Source organism: Oncorhynchus mykiss, chromosome 24 (assembly GCF_057628025.1).
Source record: "Oncorhynchus mykiss isolate SJ-2025 chromosome 24, ASM5762802v1, whole genome shotgun sequence".
NCBI classification, from domain to species: Eukaryota; Metazoa; Chordata; class Actinopteri; order Salmoniformes; family Salmonidae; genus Oncorhynchus; species Oncorhynchus mykiss.
Genome location: NC_143045.1, coordinates 8,642,501 through 8,667,380, shown reverse-complemented (window position 1 = coordinate 8,667,380; position 24,880 = coordinate 8,642,501). Strand labels below are relative to the sequence as shown.

The 24,880-nt window shown below is 44.2% G+C and overlaps 1 protein-coding gene across 6 annotated transcripts in view; it reads right to left on the bottom strand.

Annotated features, from left to right (window-relative positions):
* LOC110503310 (rap1 GTPase-activating protein 2) overlaps nucleotides 1–24,880 on the bottom strand; it is a 112,262-nt gene that overhangs the window by 40,984 nt on the left and 46,398 nt on the right. Inside the window, exon 1 of one of the 6 annotated variants that reach the window (XM_036962064.2) lies at nucleotides 11,921–12,346. The exons of 4 other annotated variants lie outside the window; for them this stretch is intronic. In XM_036962064.2, coding sequence (XP_036817959.2) covers nucleotides 11,921–12,060 — 140 coding nt within the window. In that variant the 5' untranslated portion in view covers nucleotides 12,061–12,346. Of the gene's footprint in view, nucleotides 1–11,920; nucleotides 12,347–24,880 lie in introns of those variants that run through there. One more of the 6 variants, XM_036962063.2, reaches the window with a different exon arrangement.

Genomic DNA, 24,880 nt, shown 5'->3' with positions numbered 1-24,880 from the left:
CCCGAGATGAGGCTGGTGTAACCGAAGTGAAATGGCTAGCTAGTTAGCGCGCGCTAATAGCGTTTCAAACTTCACTCGCTCTGAGCCTTCTCATAGTTGTTCCCCTTGCTCTGCATGGGTAACGCTGCTTCGATGGTGGCTGTTGTCGTTGTGTTGCTGGTTCGAGCCCAGGGAGGAGCGAGGAGAGGGACTGAAGCTATACTGTTACACTGGCAATACTAAAGTGCCTATAAGAACATCTAATAGTCAAAGGTTAATGAAATACAAATGGTATAGAGGGAAATAGTCCTATAATTCCTATAATAACTACAACCTAAAACTTCTTACCTGGGAATATTGAAGACTCACGTTAAAAGGAGCTTTCATATGTTCTCATGTTCTGAGCAAGGAACTGAAACGTTAGCTTTCTTACATAGCACATATTGCACTTTTACTTTCTTCTCCAACAGTTTGTTTTTGCATTATTTAAACCAAATTGAACCTGTTTCATTATTTACTTGAGGCCAAATTGATTTTATTGATGTATTATATTAAGTTAAAATAAGTGTTCATTCAGTATTGTTGTAATTGTCATTATTACAAATAAATAAATTAAACAATCGGCCTATTAATCGGTATCGGCTTTTTTGGTCCTACAATAATCGGTATCGGCGTTGAAAAATCATAATCGGTCGACCTCTACCTAGGATATGTCTCCTATCTTGTATCGCCCAATAAACACCCTTCATTATCTTGCCTAACTCTTTCACAATCATCACCCAAATCCTTCTTTATTGTTTTTAATTGGACCTGATTCAATTCTAATTACATCTGTTTACCTAACGTTCCACCAACATGCCTCCATGTTTCACATACTGATTACACCCTCGAGAGATGACAGGCACTGCACACAGTGTACTGTACCTGCCTCAGCTAATATCAACACATAAACAGGGGAGGGGGGGGGGGGGGGGGGAGCTAGTGAGGGAGGAGGAGAGAGTGAGAGAGGGAGAGAGTTCATTTTTTATTGTTTATTTCACTTTTGTTTATTATCCATTTCTTGCTTTGACAATGTAAGCATGTTTCCTTAAGCTGAATTGAAATTGAGAGGGGGATAGGGAGAGAGTGAGAGAGAGAAAGAGAGAGGGCGCACAGGGGAAAGAGACAGGAGATGGAGAGGGAGGGAGGGAGGGAGGGAGGGAGGGAGGGAGGGAGGGAGGGAGGGAGGGAGGGAGGGAGGGAGGGAGGGAGGGAGGGAGGGAGGGAGGGAGGGAGGGAGGACAATGGCCCCTAATTGTGATGTTCTATTTCCAGCCAGATACAGATATTTGTTTACGAAACTCAATAATGAAGTTGATGATACCCCAGAATTACAATTACAGAAGCCCAATCATTCCTCTAATGAACTTAACATGTGGCCTATTAGACAGCAAAAACAAAAATGAGGAAATACATTAATCTGCCAGCAGGACATCAGGACTGAGAGGAATCAGGTGCAACCCGTCCATTAGCGCAGGGTTTCCCTCCCCTCGCCTCCCAGACATTTCACATTTTTGTTTAAACCCTAAACTGGCACACCTAATTCAATTAGTCAAAGGCTTGATGATTAGTTCACTAACGTCTGCGGAGGACAGAGGAGAGTCTAGCGCACTGCCCAACCTTTTAACTGTCTGTATGCTGGACATAAGCAGCATCAGCCTTTAGACAGAGCCATCAAGTTAACGATCATCATCATCATCATCATTATCATTCACCATGGCAGACATAACTGGCATACATAGCTGCATCAATCAGGACCATGGCAGAGTACTCTACAGTATGTATAAATTATGCACTGACATAGCCCTGTATCAATAGGAGATCTGCCCGGTGTAAAAATAGCAGTGAGGATGGATGTGCTTGTTCCTCCCATCTATCCTAGCAGATCAGATAGGCCGTCCAGCGCCACGGACAGTCAGACACAGACCAATGGTTTAATGTAATGAACGTCAGTGTGTGAGGTGTTGAAAGGGCTACATTCTGCAAGCTGGGATGATGGCTCGTGACTCCCAGTATGTAGCTAACACAAGTGAAGTGGCAATTGGAGGAACCCTTACCTCAGCACTGGCCACAGGGGAGACAGTAGCTAATCATATACCTCTAAAATGTTAGCACACTATGGTGGCAGTAGTCAATCAGGACCCTTTAATTTTTCAGGTGTATGGGAACAGTAGTTTAACAAGGATTAGTGGCCTCCACAAAGGGTTAAGGGGAGCCAATAAGCCCAGTGGCACATTGAAGGCCTCTTACCTATTCACTGGGCACTGCGGGGCTAGTAGCCTGCAAGGAACCCTATAATGTTAGCATATACAGTAGTAGCCTGGGGGGACCAGTAGCCAGACAAGGACCTCTCATCTCCACATAGGCTACTGGGGTCCAGTTATAAGTCTTAAGGAATCTCATAGGCACCCAGGTAACTGAAGAGGTCAAGAGGGCTACTTCCTGTTTCCTGCTGGGACTCACTCCCAACTGGGCACAGTCAGTTCAACGTCTAGTTTTGATTTACATTTGGTTGAGTGACCAAGTAACGTGAATTCAACGTGAAATCAACCAAAAATGTCACCGTCATTGGATTTAGGTTAAAAGTCTGGTGGAAAAAATACTAAACACCCTTACGTTGATGACTTTTTGCAAATCCAATTAGTTTTCCACATTGATTCAACATCATCACATCTAATTTTGGGGTTGAAATGAAATGGAAACAACGTGATTGAACCAGTTTTTGCCCAGTGGGGCCGATGGATATAAAGGCTATTTATAGATAAAGGGGTCAAAGAGTGGAGAGTGGAGCCCAGCCAGTCAACCGAACGGCTGAGGAACACATGTACACACACACCTTGCTGGCAGTCCTAGAGAGTGGAGGGTATACTGCGAGAGATTGATTTGTTCTCCCAAATGAAGCCTGAATAAAGTTGGGAAAATAATTACTGCCGCGGCAACAAAATCGAAAAAGGGAAAAAAATCAATCGTAGAACACTGTGTGAACACTTTGATTGACCAAACCTTGCTGAGATAACGACCTCTTAGAAAGGCACCTTCTCTCAGTACGGAATCCCAAACTCAATAAGAAGAGCAGTGCTGTGGACTCCAGGGGCTTGTATTCATAAAGCGTCTCAGATAAGGATCGCTGATCTAGGATCAGGTGCCCCTGCGTCCGTGTAATAATATTCACTAAGATGAAAAAAGGAAAAACTGATCCGAGATCCAGCAATCCTTCTCTGAGATGCTTAATGAATGTGGGCCCAGATCTCAAAGGGAAGAAGCAGACAGCTGCCATCGCCGATGGCATTCTGTAATGGGTAGTCTTAACAGTCAGCATTTCTATATAGCATGCACACACAAATGAAATCAAAACCGCCTGACGATAACATAATATCCCCTTGGCTCATCTCCAGATCACAGCGTAAGCGGAGATACACTGTGTATATGAAGCCTTCGATCCGGTTGTATTACCAGACTGATTACGTTCAGCACAGGAAACTGCTGGGAGGAGAATCGACATCGGACATTGAACCACACAATCACGGGATAACTGCATTAATGCCAGAGCCGATACAGATGATTCATATCAAAATCATCTTTCACTGACTCCGGACCCGGACACGCACTCCTCCAGGCCAGTGAATACAACCATTGGTGTTAGAACAGGGTGGTCGAATCCTTTTCCTGGAGCTCTACCCTCCTGTAGGTTTTCGCTCCAACACTAGTAGTAACTAACCTGACTCAGATGATCAACCAGCTAATTATTAGAATCAAGTGTGCTAGATTAGGGTTGGAGCAAAAACCTACAGGACGGTAGCGCTCCAGAAACAGGGTTGGGCAGTCCTGTCTATGAGGAAACCATGTGCTGTGTATCGAAAATGAGACCGTTTTTAAAGGCACAGTGCAGTAAAAAAAATGATTTTCTTGTGTTTTATATATATATTTCCACACTATGAGGTTGGAATTAGGGCTGTTATTAACGCCACAACGGCGGTCACGAGTCATAACGGCAGTCAAATTCCATGTGACCGTTTAGTCACGGTGATTAGGCTTCTCCCAGCTCTGATGGTCCTGGCGGTCATTAGTAGCCGATCAAACGTTTTAATTACCTGGTACTCAGTACTCTATTGTCCCTCTAATCACTCTGACATCAATGCAAATGTAATCAAAAAAACGAATCAAACACAAACACATGAACTCATGTTGCGCAACATTTCTATAGGCTATGCAATTGCGGGAGAAAACAGAGTGATGGCCTCTATTAAAAAGAGGAGGCTCCCATCAGCTTTCTATAGGCTAGGCCTACTATATTTATTTCTCAACTTTCATAATATTAAGCACATTGCTTCTCTTTTCAACAGGAGTATAGTAAATCAAGAATAGTCTGACGGGTGACAATATTAGCCTATCACTGAATGATGAATGATGCCCATCTTGTGTGCAGTAAGGCAAGAAATAGAGTATGCCTTTTTTGTGACTTTTTCAAATCAAAGTTGCACACCTCATGTAGCCTGCTTTACAACCGGTGTAAACCCTAACTGGCATACATAAGCAGCACATGAGTTTCAAGTTTGGTGTGTGCATTGCTGCGCTTATAATGTGTAGAAATAGCCTAATAGTTTATCAACACTTTAAGCTAAACGGTCTGATCTGTTGTGTCAGCCTTATTGCTTATAAAAGTTTTTTTGACGCTAGTGGTTTGGGATCTATCGCATCCCACAACTGTCCCAGAAAATGTTTGGAATATTTATTTCTCGCACAGAACAGAATAGTTCGGCTTCAGTACTGTGGGGGGATAGTAGATTGACATAGGCTAGTGCTTTTGCTGTTCGTTAGGCCTACTCATCTTGTTCGCTGATGAAACGGAAATGTGGACGGTTCTAATATCTTCAATATGCACCTGGGAATTAGATAATGACGCGTGCAGTTTCGTCCCCAATGTGTCGGTCTTCACTTGTATTCTGTGAGAAAGACCAGATCACGTGACGGAGAGCCATGTGAGTGCTGGGAGCAGGGAATTATAATTATTATATTCAGCCCAAGGGCACAACCGCCACTGGCCGCCAAAGGCATGTATTTTATAGGGGGCATTACGGCCACACGAAGGGGATGCCGCCGGGAGATTCGAGGCATTGTCACGTGCTTGATGAAGTGTGTACAACCGGCATTTAAAAAACGAAGCAGAGATCAAGGCCTTTTATGCAACTTTTTTCAAATCTTCATTAGAGTCGCATCATGCAGCCTTACAATGTATTAAACATCTAAACATATACCCTAATGTTTGTATCACAACTAAAGTTACATAAATAACTCTACGTGAAGTATAATGGAGTATCTGTTTCTTTGTTACCGCTCAACACAGAATAGCGGCATGTGTTCACTTCCTCAAATCGTTTGGAGGAAATATCCTTTCTGTTTTATTCAGCTAATGTTTAATTGTATTCTTCATACTGTAAAATAACGCCACGAAATTCTAAGCAAATCTTGTCTGCTAAATGAAATTGTGTAGTCCACAGCCATATGGCCTAGCCAGATCAGGGACAACTCAGAGTATGCTATTCTGTTCTTCTGAAATAGACTACATTTTCTTCATATCATGTTTCTTTAGACCTGTCTAAAATAAATAATGGTTTTATTGTGAAGGTGCAGGCTATATTACATGGACTTTTTAAAATGTAGATGTTCCAAAGGTCTGCATCAGTGGCTTGTAGTCTATGCATGGAAGCCAGGAGATGCTAAATGGGTTTATGTTAAATAACGGACAATTACCGTGAGGTCGGCAGTTATTTGCTTGACGATCACCAGCTGATGAACTTTCATGACTGCCACAGCCCTAGTTGGAATAATACTGTGAAATTGTGAAAATTATGGTCATGACTTTTTAATGTAAGAGCTGTTTGAAAAGACCACCTGAAATGTCTCCCTGTTTTGGTGGGATAGTGTTTTGGCCTGCCTCCTGCCTATTGACATCACCAGGCGGTAAATTAGTTAATAGACCAATAAGAAAGAGAGTTCCAAACCTCTCTACCAATAACAGCTAGTTTTCAGTTTTCCCCTCCCCACTCAGACCACTCCCAGACAGACAGTAGTAGCAAAATTCTGGTTTGAGAAATGTCCCTTTGATTTAAAAAAAACAACAACATTTTAATTGAAAACAATCACAGTAAGGTACTTTATTGTTACCCAGAAATGATTTGATATTGAGATTAAATAAACGACTGCTTTGGAAATTTAAGAGTTGGCTTTGAGTATTGAATTGGCTTTGAGTATTGAATTGGCTTTGTGCATTGAATTGGCTTTGAGTATTGAATTGGCTTTGAGCATTGAATTGGCTTTGAGCATTGCATTGGCTTTGAGTATTGAATTGGCTTTGAGTATTGCATTGGCTTTGAGTATTGAATTGGCTTTGAGTATTGAATTGGCTTTGAGTATTGAATTGGCTTTGAGTACTGAATTGGCTTTGAGTATTGCATTGGCTTTGAGTATTGAATTGGCTTTGAGTATTGAATTGGCTTTGAGCATTGAATTGGCTTTGAGTATTGAATTGGCTTTGAGTATTGAATTGGCTTTGAGTATTGAATTGGCTTTGAGCATTGAATTGGCTTTGAGTATTAAATTGGCTTTGAGTATTGATGTGTTGTGTGCATTAGAGTTAGGGATGTGTGACAGGGAAATTAGGACAGAACACACATGAAAATGCACTCTCTTGCTGTCACACACAAATACACACACACACACACACACACACACACACACACACACAAATGTACGTACGCACGCACGCAAGTACGCACACACACAAAATAATCGTCAAAACTCTCTACTGCACAGAGAAGCACCATAATCACAGCACAGACTCAAACAGCTGAATCATGACCACCCTCACGCCTGTTCTATGTGACAAGGTGAGAGCCCCTTGAGAGCAAACACGTAGTTGTCCTGAACTGAGAGACACAGCCTTCTGAATGAAGGGAACAGAGCACGCTCTGTTGGCCTGTTATTGACAGACCCTTCAAGGTCAGGAAGTTAGAGGGGACCAAGTGGTGTTAGGGTGCCAGGCCCTTCCAGAACTCACAGAGGAGCTATGGGTTTCATTGCTGACATCATAAAGATTTACATTAATACTGTAAATATACTGCAACAACTTTATTGAGATTGAGATCTACTGTCATAAAAACATTCCTTAACTGACGCGAAAATGTTGTACAGAAAAGCGGTGGTTTTCCCTGTCGACTTCATAAAGGCTTCCAGTTTAACAGCTGTATTTATATGGAGGTCTATTAAAGCGCCATAAAAGTACTCCGCAACTGATAATTATTGCCATCAAAGAAGATTTTCATGCCCACTAACATTTCAGAACCTCGAGCACTTTACTATAAAAGCCTTCCACTGACGTTCTGGATTACGCTGTGCCAAGAAAACAAGGGCAGAAATGACTTGGCAAGCCTTCACATATTTTTAAAAAATTCTCCAGAGCAGATAACATAAAGAGGGAAACCTGTTGAGGTTAAATTGGATTCTCCCTTCTTTCTGTGGTAGCCGTGTTCTGCCTCACTTCCCGTTCCCCCGGCTCCTCCCCCTTATTTTCCTCAGTCCCTTGCTCTCAACCACCCACTGTGAGGGTAAACAGGCCAGGTGTTTCTGTAAGTCAACACCAGTAAAGGTCTCCCCCTCTCTGGGCTCTGGTCCAACCCCATACTGTTATAATAGGAGACCTCAGAGGAAACTCTCGCTCTGTGTGTGTGTGTGAGTGTGAGTGTGAGCGTGTGTGTATGTGTGTGTGTGTGTCTGTGTGTGTGCGTGTGTGTGTGTCTGTGTGTGTGCGCGTGCGTGTGTGCGCGTGCGTGTGTGCGTGTGTGTGTGTGTGTGTGTGTGTGTGTGTGTGTGTGTGTGTGCGCGTGCGTGCGTGTGTGTGTGTGTGTGTGTGTGTGTCTGTGTGTGTGTGTGTGTGTGTGTGTGTGTGTGGTGTTCCTGGTGTCAGCTCCCAGTTCCTAGTTATTATTATGACATGAAGTTAAATAAAGGAAGTGATCTAATCTAAGTAGGATCTAACCACAAAAACTCTATCTGAAATATTCTAATGTGCTTTCAGACAATATACCTAACCCAGACTCTGTCAATGGACCTGTACTGAACTATGGGATATTTCAAATAACCCATCATGCTTTCAACATCTAAAAATCACAATCTGTCAGACAACCCCAACAGTACATGTGAGAGTTTGAAGAGAGACAGCTGGACAGAGACACAGGTGAAGAAAGAGAAAGATAGAGAGAGAGGGGAGATGAGTGCCCAGGCTAAAAATATCTTCCCCAATCCCTTCACATAGCTGTGCTCTGTAAATAGGGCTCCATGCAATCTGTCAGTGTGCCCATCTCTGGGCACTTCTTAGGGAGACAATACCACCTCATCCATTACACAAGCCACAGCTCACTGGCTCCTTCCCTGGCACTGCCACATGCACACCCTGGCACACACACACACACACACACACACACACACACACACACACACACACACACACACACACACACACACACACACACACACACACACACACACACACACACACACACACACACACACACACACACACACACACACACACACACACACAAACAGGAAAGGAGAACAGAAACACAGACATAAACATCAACAACATCAGCAAACTCACGCAGTCTCCGTGCAGTGTGACATGTAGAGGAGAACGCCATAAGTGTGGAAATTTCAGACACACACATGAAGACCTGAGTGTGTATGTTCTGTGGTATGAAGGTATTAATTGACAAACTGCCAGACACACAGAGGTTCACTGCAATGACTAAAGTCAACGTTACCCTTTTCCCTGTATTGTCACCTCTACCTACTCTGTGCCAGGCTTCCCAGTAGATATTTGCTGATTGTGTGTTTGTTTGTGTGTGTGTATAGGTGTATGCATGCATGTGTGAGTGTGTGTGTGCATGCGTGCTTGAGTAGAATGTGTGTGTGTGTGTGCATTAGTAGCATCAGTATGTGTGTGTTTGTGTACGTGAATGAGTAGAACGCGTGTGTGTGTGTGTGTGTGTGTGTGTGTGTGTGTGTGTGTGTGTGTGTGTGTGTGTGTGTGTGTGTGTGTGTGTGTGTGTGTGTGTGTGTGTAGCATGTGTGCGTGAGTAGCATGTGTGTGTTTCGTTCATGCCTGGAGGGCTAGCAGTGCAGTCTCCTTGTGATCCCCAACAGCTGCTAATCACAACTGTTTTCCTAGACTGGCAGAGTGGGGGAAGGGGAGAAAGAATGAGAGAGGGAGAGGAAGAATGAGCAAAGGGAGGAGGGAAAGGGTGAGTCAGAATATGAAAAGAGGTTGTAGAGAGGGAACTAATAAAAAAAGGTTGTAAGATGCTCAGAAAAGGTCATGCCATGTATCACAGAAAAAAAAACTAAAAAAATATTCCACATTATGCTCTTGGATTTCAACATAACAGCCTGGAGCAACAACAAACAATTCCCTGGTTGTAATTAAATGTACTTTACTTCCGGAATTGTCTACATTTAATTTGAACGAATTAACAAATAGCTGCACGGTAGCCTGCAATTCCCTGGTGGGGGGGTAGCAGCCTGTTCACACTCTCATCCATGGCTGTGCCCCAAATGGCCCTCTGGCCTTGGTCAAAAGTCGTGCACTATAGTGAATAATGTGTCATCTGGGACACAGTCCATGTGGGACTAGTAACGGCCAGACTGTATCATCATCAGGCAGCAGTGATCATGGTGTAAGTAAGGATTGAATGTGCTTAACTCCAGTTAGACAGGTATTAACACCCCTCTCAGGGGACCGGAGGAGGGCTGCCAATCAACCAGGAGGAACAAGGAGGGTTAGGAGACAGGAACCCAGAACCCTCAACCCTTCTCAACCGCAACAACGCACTGGACTGACTGGGTTACTATTCTAAGCCAGTAAGCTAGTACAAAAACACACACACACACACACCACACACACACACACACACACACACACACACACACACACACACACACACACACACACACACACACACACACACACACACACACACACACACACACACACACACACACACACACACACACACACACACACACACACACACACATTCACCCTCTGACTTAAAAATCCTAAGACTTTAAAATCCCAAGACTTAAAAACCCTTCTTTAACCTGTCTCCTCCCCTTCATCTACACTGATTGAAGTGGATTTAACAGGTGACATCAATAAGGTATCATAGCTTTCACCTGGTTTCACCTGGTCAGTCAATGTCATGGAAAGAGCAGGTGTTCGTAATGTTTCGTACACTGTGTACACACACACACACACACACAAACACACACACACACACACAAACACACACAAAACCTGGGAGCACCATACTGTTCAAATGAACTGGGAACAGCGTACATTGTAAATTCATCATTAAGTGATTTTAAAGAGTCTCCAGCCCAGCTGTGCTAGTCCAATGAGGAGGACAGCCCCTGTGGACACAATCTAAGGCCCACCACCACTGCTACTTCTCATAGACTATCTGACCAGATGCAGAAACTCATCATCCAACTAACTAACACACAGAACCAATACATCACAATCACTTCCATCTAGGTCTAGTGTGTGTTAATGTTAAGTGTTTACATTATTAGTGACGTCCGCCGTGCCGTAACTGCACAGTACGCGTTTGTGAGACGGTGCGTTTGTGAGACGGTGCGTTTGTGAGACTGTGCGTTTGTGAGACGGTGCGTTTGTGAGACTGTGCGTTTGTGAGACTGTGCGTTTGTGAGACTGTGCGTTTGTGAGACTGTGCGTTTGTGTTAGTGATGTCTTGTTGAAAAGCAGCACAGACTCATTGTGTGTGTGCGTGCATACAAGTTGTTCCTTAACATTGGTTTTTAACATAAAGAACCTCAGGGCACCGTGTCCCCTGTTGCCTTGGTGTTGCGAAATAAACCTCCCCTCACAGCCATGCTATTTCTGCTTTCCAAAGGAAAGCCGTGATCGACGGGCAAAAACAACAGAACGTACCTGTACCTGTACAGTCTCTCTCTCTCTATGAATTACTATTTACTGTTGTCACCTGACATTTGCATCATTGGCAGTCCCACTGTTAACAACATACAATAAATCACCTGTAATATATAGACGCACGCACGCACGCACGCACGCACGCACGCACGCACACACACACACACGCACACACACACACACATTCCCATTAAACTGACATCACCGAGACCTCTCCCTTTGAGTCACTAACACTCAACTGCTTTGGTCTGCTGGTCTGTTGACATTGAGGACAGCCTATCCCTTCCTTTTAAACTCTCCAGACCAGTTTGAGTCTTCAGCAACTGTTCCATTGTGTTCTCGAGACAGTACAGAGAGAGGGGGGGGGGGGGGGGGGGCAAATGGAAGCCATACCTACATAGAGACATATACTGTAGCATTAAACAACACAGTACGTTGGATCCTGAGTGGAGTGGCTCGAGCTATATAGCTGAGGGTACAATAGGTTGAAGAGGGACTCATAGCGCTCTCTCTCTCTCTCTCTCTCTCTCTCTCTCTCTCCTCTCTCTTCCTCTCTTTTCTCTTTTGCAAGCGCTCAAATGACACCTCCTCACCTTTAACTTCGCTCTCTCTCTCCTTTAATTTTACTGACCCAGATATGCACATACAGACACCAGTGGTGTCAAGAACAACACACACACACACACACACCATCCACACAAAAGACAAGGACACAGACAAACACAAGGCACAGACAAGCATTGACCTGTGTATAGAAACAGCACTTATAGTCAGGCAATAGAAGTTGCTCTGAAAGCTTGACTTAACACCGCAGTGCAGAGTGTGAGCCTCTGAGACAGGCAGGCAGCCAACCAGACCAGCCAGGAGACCAAACAGCAGATAAAGTTCACCCACCGCTCTCTCTCCTTCTCCCTCTCTCTCTCCTTCGCTCGTCGCGACTTTTGCAGGAGTCCGATTAGAATCACCGCAGCCCGGATCCCAGCCTTTTTAGAGTGGACCCTCGGAGGAGCGGGCTCAGGAGTGGAGCCTGACATGGTGTCTGGTTGTGGTTCTGGATCCAGACTGTGTTGTGCTGTAGTCCCTGATGGGTTAGTGGTCCTAACGGACCACACTGTACAGCAGCACTGCCACACACAATGTCACCGGCACAGGCAGACTGACTGTATTTCTGCATCTCTGTCTACCTCTTTCTTTCTCATGCGCTCTCCCTCTCCCTCACTCGCTCCCACCTTCCCGGCTCTCTATCCCTGCCCACCTCCGCCTGATAGGCAGGGCTTGGTGTAGGCTCTGCCCCTTTCTCCTCCTCCTCCCTCACTCTCTGTGTGCTTTCACAGTCTTGACTGCATTCGCTTGCACATTACTGCTATGTGCTATTTGAGATTACTGCTATGTCCTATTTGAGATTACTGCTATGTGCTATTTGAGATTACTGCTATGTGCTATTTGATATTACTGCTATTTGAGGTTACTGCTATGCTATTTGAGATTACTGCTATGTGCTATTTGAGATTACTGCTATGTCCTATTTGAGATTACTGCTATGTGCGATTACTGCTACGTGCTATTTGAGATTACTGCTATGTGCTATTTGAGACTACTGCTATTTGAGATTACTGCTATGTGCTATTTGAGATTACTGCTATGTCCTATTTGAGATTACTGCTATGTGCGATTACTGCTACGTGCTATTTGAGATTACTGCTATTTGAGATTACTGCTATGTGCTATTTGAGATTACTGCTATTTGAGATTACTGCTATGCCTTGTTTAAGATTACTGCTATGTGTGATTACTGCTATGTGCTATTTGAGATAACTGCTATGTTCTATTTGAGATTACTGCTATATGAGATTACTGCTATGTGCTATTTGAGGCTACTGCTATTTGAGATAACTGCTATGTTCTATTTGAGGCTACTGCTATTTGAGATTACTGCTATGTGCTATTTGAGACTACTGCTATTTGAGATTACTGCTATGTACTATTTGAGGCTACTGCTATTTGAGATTACTGCTATGTGCTATTTGAGACTACTGCTATTTGAGATTACTGCTATGTACTATTTGAGATTACTGCTATGTGCGATTACTGCTACGTGCTATTTGAGATTGCTGCTATTTGAGATTACTGCTATGTGCTATTTGAGATTACTGCTATGTGCGATTACTGCTATGTGCTATTTGAGATTACTGCTATGTCCTATTTGAGATTACTGCTATGTGCGATTACTGCTATGTGTTATTTGAGATTACTGCCATGTGCGATTACTGCTATGTCCTGTTTAAGATTACTGCTATGTGCGATTACTGCTATGTGCTATTTGAGATAACTGCTATGTTCTATTTGAGATTACTGCTTTACGAGATTACTGCTATGTGCTATTTGAGATAACTGCTATGTTCTATTTGAGATTACTGCTTTACGAGATTACTGCTATGTGCTATTTGAGATAACTGCTATGTTCTATTTGAGATTACTGCTTTACGAGATTACTGCTATGTGCTATTTGAGACTACTGCTATGTGCGATTACTGCTATGTTCTATTTGAGATTACTGCTTTACGAGATTACTGCTATGTGCTATTTGAGATAACTGCTATGTTCTATTTGAGATTACTGCTTTACGAGATTACTGCTATGTACTATTTCAGACTACTGCTATGTGCTATTTGAGATTACTGCTATTTGAGGTTACTGCTGTGCTATTTGAGATTACTGCTATGTGCTATTTGAGACTACTGCTATTTGAGATTACTGCTATGTGCTATTTGAGACTACTGCTATTTGAGATTACTGCTATGTGCTATTTGAGACTACTGCTATTTGAGATTACTGCTATGTGCTATTTGAGATTACTGCTATTTGAGATTGCTGCTATTTGTGCTATTTGCCATATTGTATATAACGTATGCCTAATGGCTTGTCATTTTGTCATCCTTTTTTCCTATCTAATCTCTTCTGTGACCTTGTTCGATTTCACCTCTGTGTTTTTTCACACACTCTCTCACTTTGGTAAATCTCAATTTAAACAGCATATCAGAAGCCTTCTGCGGTTGCCAAGAACATTGGAATTGAAGCGTAACTGCACAGAACAAATAGAAGACAGGCTTAGAGAAATTACAAACCAAACGCTAGTAACTCTCTCTCCATCTCTCTCTCGATCTCTGTCTATCTCCATTTCTCTCTCTCCATTTCTCTTTCCTCATCTACCTCAATTTCCCTCTCCCTCCACCTCTTTCTCTCTCTCCATCTCTCTCTCTTTCTTCCATGAATCCCTCTTTCCATTCATCAATTTCTCTCCCTCCCTCCATCTCTCTTCCTCCGTCCATCTCTCTTTTCCTTGCCCTCCCTCCAGCTCTCTTCCTCTCTCCCTCCCTTCATCTCTCTTCCTCTCCCTCCATCTCTCTTCCCTCCCTCTCTCTTTCTTCCATGCATCCCTTTTTCCCTCCCCAATTTCTCTCCGTTCCTCCATCTCTCTTCCTCTCTCCCTCCATCCATCTCTCTTCCTCTCTCTCCCTCCCTCCCTCCATTTCTCTTCCTCTCTCCCTCCGTCCATCTCTCTTCCCTCCATCTCTGTCTGAGACCAGCTGATGCTCTAGCTCCGCCCCCAAAGCTTGGCAAACACGAGTCACCATCATTCTTACCCAGAACCCACTGCAGCCAGCGAGACATTATTTTCTGTTCTCTCTCCCTCCTTGTCTTTCCCTCTCCTCCTTTGGCCACCTGTTTGCCTTTCATCTTCTCTCTGTTTGACAGCTCAATGACTTGCATGAATGGTGGTGTTTCTCACCAACTCTCTCTCCCCTCCTATTGTCTGCTGTCTGTACAGTGCAGTACAGTAGAGTACAGCACAGTGTCCACTCTCGCATTGCACTCCCATAGGCCCTCCTGGATGGACAAAGGCTTTCTGTGTCTGTCTGTCTGTCTGTGAAGCCGCAAGTGTCTTCACAGGCTCAACAGTGGAGGGTCCATAGACACATGTACAGTTGAAGTCGGAAGTTTACATACACTTAGTATTTCAAGGCCTAGCTTCAAACTCAGTGCCTCTTTGCTTGACATCATTGGAAAATCAAAAGAAATCAGCCAAGATCTCTGAAAAATAATTGTAGACCTCCACAAGTCTGGTTTATCCTTGGGAGCAATTTCCCGTTCATCTGTACAAACAATAGTATGCAAGTATAAACACCATGGGACCACGCAGCTGTCATACTGCTCAGGAAGGAGATGCATTCAATCTCCTGGAGATGAACGTACTTTGGTGCGAAAAGTGAAAATCAATCGCAGAACAACAGCAAAGGACCTTGTGAAGATGCTGGAGGATACCGGTACAAAAGTATCTATATCCACAGTAAAACAAGTCCTATATCGACATAACCTTAAAATGTCGCTCAGTAAGGAAGAAGCCACTGCTCAAAAAACGCCATAAAAAAGCCAGACTACGGTTTGCTGCACATGGGGACAACGATCATACTTTTTGGAGAAATGTCCTCTGTTCCGATGAAACAAAAATATAACTGTGCCATAATGACCATCGTTATGTTTGGAGGAAAAAGGGGGAGGCTTGCAAGCCGAAGAACACCATCCCAACCGTGAAGCACGGGGGGTGGCAGCATCATGTTTTGGGGGTGCTTTGTTGCATGAGGGACTGGTGCACTTCAAAAATAGATGGCATCATGAGAGAGGAAAATTATGTGGATATATTGAGGCAACATCTCAAGACATGAGATCAGGAAAATAAAGCTTGGTCGCAAATGGGTCTTTCAAATGGACAATGACCCCTATGATACTTCCAAAGTTGTGGCAAAATGGTTCAAGGACAACAAAGTCAAGGTATTGGAGTGGCCATCACAAAGCCCTGACCTCAATCCTATAGAAAATGTGTGGGCAGCACTGAAAAAGTATGTGCGAGCAAGGAGGCCTACAAACCTGACTCAGTTACACCAGCTCTGTCAGTAGGAATGGGCCAAAATTCACCCAATTTATTGTGGGAAGCTTGTGGAAGGCTACCCGAAACATTTGACCCAAGTTAAACAATTTAAAGGCAATGCTACCAAATACTAATTGAGTGTATGTAAACTTCTGACCCACTGGGAATGTGATGAAATAAATAAAAGCTGAAATAAATCATTCTCTCTACTATTATTCTGACATTTCACATTCTTAAAATAAAGTGGTGATCCTAACTGACCTAAAACAGGGAATTTTGACTTGGATTAAATGTCAGGAATTGTGAAAAACTGAGTTCACATGTATCTGGCTAAGGTGTATGTCAGCTTCCGACTTCAACTGTACGTGGACAACACAGCATGAGAGCCAACAGACGTCATACAGTAAATGGATAATAGTGTGTGGGAGGTTATGGTATGATAATGCCTGTCTATGAGCTTGGTATGCCGTTGGTATGTATTCTGTTAGTGAGAATGGATGTTTGTTACTATAGGTGGAATAGCTCTTATAACAAGTGGTGATATCCTGTATTGTTGATGAAAACAACAACCTTTGGATCCCTACAATTATATGTATATATATATATATATATATATATATATCAAATACGAGCGATCCTCTGTAGCTCAGTTGTTAGAGCAAGGAGTTTGCAATGACATGGTAGTGGGTTCAATTCCCAGGACCACCTCAACGCAAAATGGCTTATTCATATGATGAATTAATCATTGATTTCTAATAGCTCTGATATTTGCCCTGCCCCTTCAGTCTCCCTTGGAAATCAGGGCCTCATCAGGAATTCACCCTGGTTAAGCCTCAATGCAGCAGTGAGGGGGCTTTCAACCCTTAAAGTCTGAACCCAAAAGAAACAACAAAGACAACAAATGTAACAGCAATAAAGGTAGAGGTACTAGATCCATCTGCATAGCATCTCCAGTGTTCTGTCTATGTCATGGTAACGCTGTGCCAAGCCCTAATTTGCCTACCGACACCTGTCCCCTTGGCAACCCCAGTGAGACTTAGGAGACAGGAGGAGACGAGGGAAATCATTTTGTTGTTTTGTTGTTGCTGCACAATTAAGTTAATGACCACTTTTTAGTGATTACGAAAAGATTGTTGAGATGTGTGGTTGAGTAGCACATAACAGTCATAACAGTATATGAGTCATGTCAAGGTGAAGTCACTGTTTTACCCAATTAACTACCCATGTTTATTGACTTTCATATGCTTTATTACATGTTCGAGACTCATATATCTGTAGAGCTTGTCAGGGATCTGTATCCCAGCTGAGGATTCTCCAAGCCTCCCCTGTGTGTGTGTGTGTGTGTGTGTGTGTGTGTGTGTGTGTGTGTGTGTGTGCGTGCGTGTGAGTGTGTGGGCATGTGCGTGTGTCCGCGTGCAGATGTGTGTGTGTCAGTGAGGCTCTGGGGCGACAGAGAGAGAGACAAACAAGCTCCCACTCCTCCCACCCGACTGGAGAGCCAGGTTCCACAGGGGCTTCTGTAAACACATGAATACACAGACTTCACAGACCTCAGCCCTCCCATTCCCTGCTCACATGATGCCTCCTCCTCTCCCAGTCCCACCCTGAGTCCTCTCCCCCACCAACGGTGCTCTCCTGTGGGGTGGACCATTTCATGCGCCTCCTCCATCACGGTGGATCACTCAGGGGTTTGTTGTGCTTGTACGTCAGCAGGTGGGAAGTGGGACGCCTGTATCCCAGACTGACACACAACCAGAAGTGACTGTGACAGCCACCGTTCCTGTTTGGTACACACACATAGAGACTGACACACGCATGCACACACATACTAAGCACTCATCCCAAGAGTGCACACACACACACACACACACACACACACACACACACACACACACCTCCCCCAGTGTGTAACAAATGAAAATATCGTCGTCACACACAAACAGCAGGGTGAGACTGCAATGCCAGCCAGCCATCCTACCACCACACTATGCCACGTCACAGTGTCACACAAACAGCAGGGTGAGACTGCAATGCCAGCCAGCCATCCTACCACCTCACTACGCCAAGTCACAGTGTCACACAAATAGCAGGGTGAGACTGCAATGCCAGCCAGCCATCCTACCACCTCACTACGCCACGTCCCAAAGGCAAATCAAATTGTGTTCGTCAGATGCTTCCTAAACAACAGGTGTGAACTAACAGTGAAATGCTGTGTCTCATAAAATAAAGAGATGCCACTATCACTACGCCATCTCATTGTCCATGCCACCCAGCGTAGAAACACACACACATACACACACCACGGATTCCACACCAAGAATTTGGCATAGGGGAGAGATGACCTTCACAGCTGGTGCAGAGGAGCACCCATCTCTGTGGACTACAAACGAGTGCTTCGCTTACACACTTAACTCAGCACTTTCCCTCTCTCCTCGCCCCTCCTCCACCCGCTGCTCCCTCGCTCCCCTCTCTCTCTCTTCATCTCACACTTCTAGTGTGACAACTCCTCACGAGACAGCCACAGCCTCTCAAGAACGGGAGTAAACCAAATGATAAAAGATGACACTCTCTCTCTCTCTCACACACACACACACACACACACACACACACACACACACACACACACACACACACACACACACACACACACACACACACACACACACACACACACACACACACACACACACACACACACACACACACACACACACCCTCTCGAACAAGGTGACTGCGGCCATGGGACTGTAGGATTTCATGACCAAAGGTCGGTGCCAAACTAAACTAACAGGCCCAAAATAGCGGCGGACCGCACAGGGCTAACATGTGGCTCTGGAGCCCAGCCCATTCAAGGAGTTCTGTTTTCACTCCAGCCCTATCGGCACTGGTGCAGGGATCTTTACAGCTCTCATCGAGATGTGGCCAACTAGCTCATTGAGATGTGGCCAACTAGCTCATCGAGATGTGGCCAACTAGCTCACTGAGATGTGGCTATCTAGTTCATTGAGATGGGGCGAGCTAGCTCATTGAGATGTGCCTAGCTAGCTCATTGAGATGTGGCGAGCTAGCTCTTTGAGATGTGGCTAGCTAGCTCATTGAGATGTGGCGAGCTAGCTCATTGAGATGTGGCTAGCTAGCTCATTGAGATGTGGCGAACTAGCTCATTGAGATGGGGCTAGCTAGCTCACTGAGATGTGGCGAGCCAGCTTATTGAGATGCAGCTAGCTTCTCATCGAGATGTGGCTAGCTAGCTCATTGAGATGTGTTAAATAATCAATACATCATCAATATATCACAACCTGGGGAGTCAATACACTCTATTATGAAAAGGTTACAGTGTAGTTACGACCACGTAATCTGATTGGTCAAACGTGCATTCCAGCCACGATGTTATTGAGCCAAACATCAATGCTAGCCTTTGTGTTACTGAAAAATGACCAAATATGGGAGGTAGAGAGCGAGCCATGAGCCATGGTGACTAATGAGCACTTAGAATCCAGAGATACAGGCTCGATACAGACTGTATACACAGAAACACATTCATTTCTGACATAACATATCATTGACATGCAAGAGGATGAAAGAACATCATAGACATTACATACAGTATGTGTCTGTTTCAGGAACTGCCTCGTCTTTGTTGTAAAATGTTCCTCTCTTATTTCAAAGGTTTTCTCTACATTTTCTCTTGACAGCCTGTCTGATGAAGTAGCCTCTTTTCAAGAGGCAAGTGGACAACGGCAGAACTTAAACCCTCCCTGGGGCTAACACACTTGTGGATAGGTGTGCCAGCTTTTCATCATCATCACACGCGTGCGTGTGTGTGTGTGTGTGCACGCAGCGTGCGTGCGTGCGTGTGTGTGTGTGCGTGTGCATGCGTAAAGTACACCGTGCTTCATGTAGGATATGCAGTGCATTCAGAAAGTATTCAGACAACACCCCATAATGACAATCAACAACTGGTTTTTAGACATTTTTGCAAAAGGAAATATTACATTTACGTAAATATTCAGACCCTTTCCTCAGTACTTTGTTGAAGCACCTTTGGCAGCGATTACAGCCTTGGGTCTTCTTGGGTATGTAGATCCTCTCAAGCTCTGTCAGGTTGGATGGGGAGCATCACAGCTATTATCAGGTCTCTCCAGAGATGTTCGATCGGGTTCAAGTCTGGGCTCTGGCTGGGCCACTCAAGGACATTCACAGACTTGTCCTGAAGCCACTCTTGTGTTGTCCTGTTGGAAGGTGAACCTTTGCCACCAGTCTGAGTTCCTGAGTGCTCTGGAGCAGGTTTTTATCAAGGATCTCTCTGTACTTTGCTACATTCATCTTTCCCTTGATCCTGACTAGTCTCCCAGTCCCTGCCGCTGAAAAACACATCATGATGCTGCCACCACCATGCTTCAACGTAGGGATGGTGCCAGGTTTCCTCCAGAGGTGAAGCTGGGCATTCATGCAAAATCTTGGTTTCAGGCCAATCTTGGTTTCATCAAAATCTTGTTTCTCATAGTCTGAGAGTACTTTAGGTGCCTTTTGGCAAACTCCAAGCGGACTGCCATGTGCCTTTTACTGAGGAGTGGTTTCCGTCTGACCTCTACTATAAAGGCCTAATTGGTGGAGTGCTGCAGATATGGTTGTCCTTTTGGAAGATTCTCCCATCTCCGCAGAGGAACTCTGGAGCTCTGTCAGAGTGACCATTGGGTTCTTGGTCACCTCCTTTCTCCCCCGATTGCTCAGTTTGGCCGGGTGGCCAGCTCTAGTAAGAGTCTTGGTGGTTCCAAACATCTTCCATTTAAGAATGATGGAGGCCACTGTGTTCTTGGAGACCTTCAATGCTGCAGCCCTTTTTTGGTAACCTTCCCCAGATCTGTCCCTCGACACAATTCTGTCTCGGAGCTCTATGGACAATACCTTCAACCTCACAGCTTGGTTTTTGCTCTGACATGCATTGTCAACTGTGGGACCTTATATAGACAGGTGTGTGCCTTTTCAAATCATGTCCAATTCATCACAGGTGGACTCCAATCAAGTTGTAGAAACATCTCAAGGATGATCAATGAAAACAGGATGCACTTGAGCTCAATTTGTTTTATTTTTTCATTTAACCTTCATTTAACTAGGCAAGTCAGTTAAGAACACATTCTTATTGACAATGACGGCCCACCGGGGAACAGTGGGTTAACTGCCTTGTTCAGAGGCAGAACGACAGATTTTTTCCTTGTCAGCTCGGGGATTCGATCCAGCAACCCATACTGTCATACAGTATCTCACAATGTAAACACTAAGTTAACGTGAAAGGGAATGCAACGCAATATTATAAGAAACATTATAAACTGGGTGGTTCGACTGCTGAATGCCATGAATGCTTTTATCTCCCTCACCAACTTCAAACATCTGCTATCTGAGCATCTAACCGATCGCTGCAGCTGTACATAGTTTATCGGTAAATAGCCCACCCAATTTACCTACCTCATCCCCATACTGTTTATATTTATTTACTTTTCTGCTCTTTTGCACACCAGTATCTCTGCCTGTACATGACCATCTGATCATTTATCATTCCAGTGTTAATCTGCAAAATTTTAATTATTCGCCTACCTCCTCATGCCTTTTGCACACAATGTATATAGACTCTCTTTTTTTTCCTTTTTTCTTTCTTTTTCCCCCTTTTTTCTACTGTGTTATTGACTGTATGCTTCTGTATTCCATGTGTAACTCTGTGTTGTCTGTTCACACTGCTATGCTTTATCTTGGCCAGGTCGCAGTTGTAAATGAGAACTTGTTCTCAACTAGCCTACCTGGTTAAAACCTGTTATGGCTGCTGTCCCTGTACAGGGATCAACATCAGCAGAAATTTCAGAGTGACAACTAATAGTACTCGATACAACTCAAACTTTCATTAAAACACACATGCAGGGTACTCAATTAAAGCTACACTTGTTGTGAATCTAGCCAACATGTCAGATTTTTAAAATGCTTTTCGGCGAAAGCATGAGAAGCTATTATCTGATAGCATGCAACCCCCCAAAATACCTAAAGGGGACGTAAACAAAGGAATTAGCGTAGCCGGCGCTACACAAAACGCATAAATAAAATATAAAACATTCATTACCTTTGACGAGCTTCTTTGTTGGCACTCCTATATGTCCCATAAACATCACAATTGGGTCTTTTTTTCGATTAAATCCGTCCATGTATACCCAAAATGTCCATTTATGAAGCCCGTCTGATCCAGGAAAAAACTGCTTTCCAAAACGCAACGTCATTTTTTTAATTTAAAAAGTTGCCTATAAACTTTGACAAAACACTTCAAACTACTTTTGTAATCCAACTTTAGGTATTAGTAAACGTTAATAATCGATTAAATTGATCACGGGGTGATCTGTATTCAATAGCAGCAAGTCTTGAAATCATGGTCCATATTCTCTCTTCCATAACTTCCTCCGGTGTACTCAACGACAGGAAGTGCCTATTCCTCATTTCACCAAGGATTAACTTCAACCAAATTGCCAAGTCTGACGACATCGTGTGGAAGCTGGTCGCTATCTATTTTCCCTTGCCTTAGACAATACAGAGACTGGCGGAGGGATTTTATTTATTTTTTATTTTTTTGTGAACAGTTTTCCTTGGGATTTTGCCTGCTACACACGTTCTGTTATAGTCACAGACATGATTTAACTTCAGAGTGTTTTCTATCCACACATACTAATCATATGCATATACTATATTCCTGGCATGAGTAGCAGGACGTTGAAATTTTGCGCGATTTTTAACAAAAAGCTGAAAAAATTCACAGCCTCCTTAAGGAGTTTTAAAGGTGAAATAAATAAAAAATGCTGATTGGCTGAAAGCCATGGTATATCAGACCGTGTACCATGGGTATGACAAAAAAAAAAAGACAATTTATTGTTTTAATTACGTTGGTAACCAGTTTATAATAGCAACAAGGCACCTCAGGGGTTTGTGATATATGCCCTTAGCCGTGGTATATTGGCCATTTACCACACCTCCTCGGACCTTATTGCTGGAAATCATATCAACAGTACTACATGCAAATGTAATAACATGATGTTATGACTGTATTAACATCAATTCTACTATGTAAGGGCATAAGGGCATATTGTTGTGTCAAATGGAACATCTATTGAAACACACATTATAAAATACAGTGACTCAAGACATATAGAGCCTCTACAATCCAATTCCTAGAGATTTTGCCCTCAAGCTGAGCTGTTCATTAATTCCGCTTTAGTGAGTGGGACACACTGTGGTAACGACTTGGCGCTCTGAACATACTGTAGACCTGCCCTGTGACCATGTGTCAGTACCATGACTTCAGCCCTCTCTCCTCCTCCCCCCCCCCCCCTCTCTCTCTTGATCCACGTGACTCTCTCCATCTCTTTTCTCATCTCTCTTTCTCTCTGCCTCTACCTTTCCATCCATCCCTACCCATATCTCTTTCTATCTCTCTCGCTCTGCCTCTATCTTTCCATCTCTCGCTCTGCCTCTATCTTTCCATCTCTCACTCTGCCTCTATCTTTCCATCTCTCACTCGGCATCTTTTTCTGTTTATTTCTCCCTTCCCCCTCCATCCCGCCATCATTCCTCATAGAGAGGGAGCCAGGGGCTGAGCGAGCCAGAGAGCCAGGGGCTGCTGAGTCCGCCAAACAAGACACCATGTGTTTGTCAAGAAGCGACAGATGGCAAGGGAGGTGAGAGGGAGGAGAGGAGAAAGTTTAGGCTTGACAAATAAGTCTTAGATGTAGTAGCGCCGGAACTTTCCATTGGGGGAACAAGAGTCAGTTTCAGTCCCAGGGAAGGATGAGGTGACTTCGACATAAGGTGACTTGTTTCCCCATCACCCAATGCCTTTCCAGTGTCTATGAGTGCCACAAACTCAGAATGTTGTAATTTTTTGAAGGTGATTTACTAGATGGGAGGACTGTGTTCTTGCCCCAGTTTCACCTGAGGCTCTGAACAGCTGCCTACTGTGAGTAACACTGGCCCTGCTAAGCCAGGGGGCGCCATCAGGGTACTTTCTAGAGCTACAATGACACACACACACACACACACACACACAACTTCCTCCTGGGCCCAAGCCAAGGGATATAAGAGCAATATCTGTTCTCTCTCATGCTCTCTTTCTCTCTCCCTCTCTGTTCTCACTTTCCCCTCTCTCCCACATCTCTCCCTCTCTGTTCTCACTTTCCCCTCTCTCCCACATCTCTCCCGCTCTGTTCTCACTTTCCCCTCTCTCCCACATCTCTCCCTCTCTGTTCTCACTTTCCCCTCTCTCCCACATCTCTCCCTCTCTGTTCTCACTTTCCCCTCTCTCCCACATCTCTCCCTCTCTGTTCTCACTTTCCCCTCTCTCCCTCATCTCTCTCACTCAGTTCTGCTCTGAATCGCAAAGGGCCGTTTGCTGGCTGGCTGGCTGGCACCACTTCATCACTCTCACAGTGCCTCACCTAATGGCCTCACCTCAGCCCAGACGACCATTAGGACCCCTGCTCTGCTGCTGGGTGCTAACAGCACTGCCTGTCTGACACCCCATCCATCATGGGTCAATCGGTGCCCTCTGTAGCCAGTCAATGTGACGGAAACCTCTGGAGACAACCCCTTTGGACAAAATCTCAAATGATGCCCTATTCCCAGACATAGTAGTGGACTACTTTGGACCAGACTACTCTATGGGGAAACGGGTCGTCATTAGAGAGCATCCTCTGTGTCATCAGTGCCAACGCATGGATCTGTGACCTCTCAATTTCTGCACAGGAATATGAGGCAAAGGTTCCCCAATCCCCTTTATACAACCTTCCAAGGCACCAGTTGATTAATCTACACAAGCAAACAAAATCGAATCAAATGAAATGATATTTTTCACATGCTTCCGAAACAACGGGTGAAATGCTTAGTTACGGGCCTTTCCC